At 49.3% G+C, this 4665-nt stretch overlaps 1 protein-coding gene across 1 annotated transcript; it reads left to right on the top strand.

The window, feature by feature from the left end:
* Positions 1-2032, top strand: LOC109768285 (chalcone synthase 2). The gene is made up of 2 exons (XM_020327018.4): positions 1-280; positions 806-2032. Exons 1-2 carry the CDS (start codon positions 94-96, stop codon positions 1804-1806), a joined length of 1188 nt encoding a protein of 395 aa, XP_020182607.3. The 5' UTR covers positions 1-93; the 3' UTR covers positions 1807-2032.
* Positions 2033-4665: the final 2633 nt, after the last annotated feature.

The following is a 4665-nucleotide window of genomic DNA, read 5'->3' as shown; positions in this document are numbered from 1 at the left end:
CAAGTAAATGGCATCCGAGCGCGCCCACATACAAATACACGCACGCACGCGCACACTTACTAGCTAGGTAGCCACTAGACATCCCTGCCGAAGATGGCGGCGGCGGTGACCGTGGACGAAGTGATGAAGATGCAGAGGGCGCAGGGCCCGGCGACGGTGCTGGCCATCGGTACGGCGACGCCGCATAACTGCGTGTACCAGGCGGACTACGCGGACTACTACTTTCGCATCACCAACAGCGAACACCTAACTGATCTCAAGGACAAGTTCCAGAGGATGTGTAAGTATATCTATCACGTGACGGATGCATGTGTGGGAGCACGCGACTGATGCATGTGAGTACTAGTGGATCACGCGACTGATGCATGTGAGTACTAGACTACTATTGCATCACGCGACTGATGCATGTGTGGCAGCATGTGACTGATGCGTTATACGTATCTCTGAAGTTCCATCAAATTTTGGAAAAGCGCTACACATTGAGAACCTGCACCAGTGTCCTCGTTCAGTGAGGTCACTTATCTTCGGTAGAGAAATAAATAAATTTATCTTTTGTCACTTTTGCCCATAACATAAATAGTCATATAGTCGCTTCAATATAGTCCGTGTACCCTGTGCACCTCGTGCGTCTAGTTGATGACTTATGTGTCAACTGCTTGACTCGACTTGAGACTAGTTATACTGAACAGTCGCACAGCTAATTTATTAACTCATGAATCATTTGCTGATGAGCTAACAGACGCGCCTTCGACATCATGGGCGCTGTTCCCATCGGTGTCGATACATCTATGCTTTATGTGTGCAGGTGACAGGTCGATGATCCGAAAGAGGTACATGCACGTGACGGAGGAGATCCTTAAGGACAACCCCAACGTCTGCGCGTACATGGCGCCGTCTCTGGATGCGCGCCAAGACATGGTGCTCGGCGAGGTCCCGAAGCTCGGGAAGGAGGCGGCACATAAGGCCATAAAGGAATGGGGCCAGCCACTGTCCAAGATCACGCACCTCGTTTTCTGCACCACCTCCGGCGTAGACATGCCGGGCGCCGACTATCAGCTAACCAAGATGCTCGGCCTCCGCCCGTCCGTGAGGCGCGTCATGCTGTACCAGCAAGGCTGCTTTGCTGGCGGCACGGTGCTCCGCGTGGCCAAGGACCTTGCAGAGAACAACCGTGGCGCGCGTGTGCTCGTCGTCTGCTCAGAGATCACAGCCGTGACTTTTCGTGGCCCATGTGACACCCAGCTAGATTCCATGGTTGGCCAGGCACTCTTTGGCGATGGGGCAGCTGCCGTGGTCGTGGGCGCTGACCCCGACGTGCTTGTTGAAAGGCCACTGTTCCAACTTGTCTCGGCGAGCCAGACAATACTGCCGGACACGGATGGCTTCATCAAGGGCCACCTCCGGGAGGTTGGGCTCACCTTCCACCTCCACAAGGATGTGCCTGTAGCCATCTCAAAAAACATCCAACAAGCGCTAGAGGACGCCTTCGCTCCACTCGGCATCGATGACTGGAACTCCATCTTTTGGGTGGCTCACCCTGGTGGTCCGGCCATCCTTGACATGGTGGAGGCAGAGGCCAAGCTGGACAAAAGGCGGATGCGTGCCACCAGGCACATCCTATCCGAGTACGGCAACATGTCCAGCGCTTGTGTGCTCTTCATCCTCGACGAGATGCGTAAGCGCTCTGCTGAGGACGGACACGCCACCACCGGCGAGGGCCTAGACTGGGGCGTACTCTTTGGTTTCGGCCCCGGTCTCACCGTCGAGACTGTGGTCCTCCACAGCGTCCGCACCACCGCTGCATGATCCATCTGCAACGTGCTTATATATACGTCACCACAATAATCCTTGCTAGTTTCCTCGAATGCATAATCCTTGCTAGTAAGCGCCTTGAATTCAGTAATTGGGTCATAAGTATGCCCATGCCAAACATGGCGTCCTGTACCTAAACTTGTTGCGTGTTTGGCTAGGCCATGAGCCTCAAAGTTAAAAATTCCTATGTTCATGGATAAAAGAACAGCTATGAAATAAAGACTTTGTGTTATTAATCTCCTTAATGATTGCACCGTACACTCCTTCAGCTCTATTGTGAATATCCTGCACCACTGAAGAGCTATCTGATGCTAAAATATGTTCACGTCCAGGTCTTGAGCCAGTGCTAACCCACTAGTAATTAAAAACAGGGTTTGGTCCTGGGCAGATCAGAGCATTAGTTCCGGTCGTGTTACGAACCGGGAATAATGGGAGCATCAGTCCCTGTTCGGGAGGCTAGGACGCCGGCCGGGCCTCGGTAGGCATCAGTCCCAATTCGGCGGGGACCTTTAGTCCCAGTTCCAGCCATTAACCGGGACTAAAGGGGTTGATGCCCTTTAGTCTCGGTTGGTGTCTGGAACCGGGACTAAAGGGTAGGCCATTAATCCCGGCTCTAGAGACAATCAGGGACTAAAGTTTTGCCTATATATATCCACGCCCCCTCCCCCCATCTCCTCTGTTTTTTGACCGTGGAAGGGTGTGGATGTGTGTGCTGCTTTGTTCTTTTCCTATCTATGCACATGAGGTGTTCGATGAAATGTCCGAGCCACATTTAAGTTTTCTCGTCTCCAAGCTCGACCTCCAAGCTACATTTCCCGCCAGATTTGTCTAGTTTTGGCGGCACACCAACTACACAAGTGTTCTAAAACGTTAGCAACTTCATCCTTTCATCTCTCACTGCTAGTTTAGTTCATTTCCAATGCTCTAGAAGTAGAGTGGTTTGTACCTGGGACATCGTCGATTTCTTCCGACCAAGCATGCCTTAAGAAAGAATGGTAAGTATTTCAAAGGTGAGGCAGATCACCAGAAGAAGCCCATCCTCCATACTGGTGCTGATATACTTGATATGGTCAAGGATTTACAACTAATCTTTGGAAAGGGTCCTGGCGGACAATCTGTTCCGAATGACGCTGAGGGACACGCACCCATGTGGAAGAAGAAATCTATATTTTGGGACCTATCATATTGGAAAGACCTAGAGGTCGGCTCTGCAATCGACGTGATGCATGTGATGAAGAATGTTTGCGTGAACCTGCTGGGCTTCTTGGGTGTGTACGGGAAGAGAAAAGATACACCGGAGGCACGTGAGGACCAGCAACGTGTGAATGAAAAAGACGGCATGTATCCAAAGCAGTATCAAGGTCCTGCCAGCTAAGCTTTTACCAGAGCAGAGAAGGAAATCATTTTTGAATCCCTGCTCAGTATCAAGGTCCCGTCTGGCTTCACGTCGAATATAAAGGGAATAATAAATATGGCAGAGAAAAAATTCCAGAACCTAATGTCTCATGACTGCCACGTGATTATGATGCGACTGCTTCCGGAGAATGTTCATAAGCCATTGTGAAGCTATGTGCATTCCTCAATGCAATTTCTCATAAGGTAATTGATTGAGAAATCCTACCAAGGTTACAGAATGATTTGCTCCAATATGTTGTCAGTTTCGAGTTGGTGTTCCACCATCCTTCTTCAATATTATGATGCATGTCCTAGTTCACCTAGTCGACGAGATTGTCATTCTGGATCTTGTATTTCTATATAATATGTTCACCTAGTCTTAAAGAAATATGTTCGTAACCGTGCTAGGCCAGAAGAAAGCATCTCCATGGGCCATCAAACAGAGGAGGTCATTGGGTTTGTGTTGACTTTATTCCTGACCTTAAGCCGATTGGTGTCCCTCAATCGCGGTATGAGGGGAGACTGACTGGAAAAGGCACGCTAAGAGCGGATTCAATAATATGCAGGCACGGGCATTATTGGGCGCAAGCACACTACATAGTTCTACAGAATTCTACCTTGGTGGCCCCGTATATCAATGAACACAAGAATATTCTATGCTCCAAACACCCGGAGCAGTCTGACGACTGGATTATACGTGAACACATCGGGACTTTCAGCAGTTGGTTGCAAAGACATCTCATGCACAACACTACTGGAGATGAGCTGTACTTGTTGGCCAGGACACCATTTTCGATTGTATTGACTTACCAAGGGTACGAGATAAATGGGAATACATTTTACACGATCGCCCAAGATAAAAAGAGCACCAACCAAAACAGTGGTGTCCGCTTTGATGCCGAAAACACATAGAGGAGATATGGGAACTTGACTATGGACATGAATTTAAGGTCCCTTTGTTTCGGTGCAAATGGGTCAATCTATCACAAGGTGGGGTACAGGTAGACCCGCAGCATGGAATGACAACAGTGGATCTCAACAATCTTGGGTACACAGACGAACCATTCATCCAAGCCAATGATGTGGCGTAGGTTTTCTATGTGAAGGACATGTCTACCAAACCGAGAAAAGGAAAAGATAAGGAAGCGAATACATCATACGATGAGCCAAAACACCACATAGTTCTCTCTAGCCCATTTATGGCCATAATGTGGTCTGTTATTGACCCATGTTTGGCCAACCGATCATACGGCCCGTAGAAGGCCCATTGTGTCTACGCCCCGTAGAAGGCCCATTGTGTCTACGCCCCGTAGAAGGCCCATTGTGTCTACGGCCCTTAGAAGGCTCATTGTTTCTACGGCCCGTAGGAGGCCTACAGTAAATATGTAGCCCATTGTTAATGTGGCCTAGTTTAAAAGAATAGGTTATTCCGGCCACTACCAAACCGTGGAAAAAGAA

This window comes from Aegilops tauschii, chromosome 5 (assembly GCF_002575655.3).
Source record: "Aegilops tauschii subsp. strangulata cultivar AL8/78 chromosome 5, Aet v6.0, whole genome shotgun sequence".
NCBI lineage: Eukaryota > Viridiplantae > Streptophyta > Magnoliopsida > Poales > Poaceae > Aegilops > Aegilops tauschii.
The sequence above is the reverse complement of the archived record's forward strand: the minus strand, read 5'-3'. Positions and strand labels throughout refer to the sequence as shown.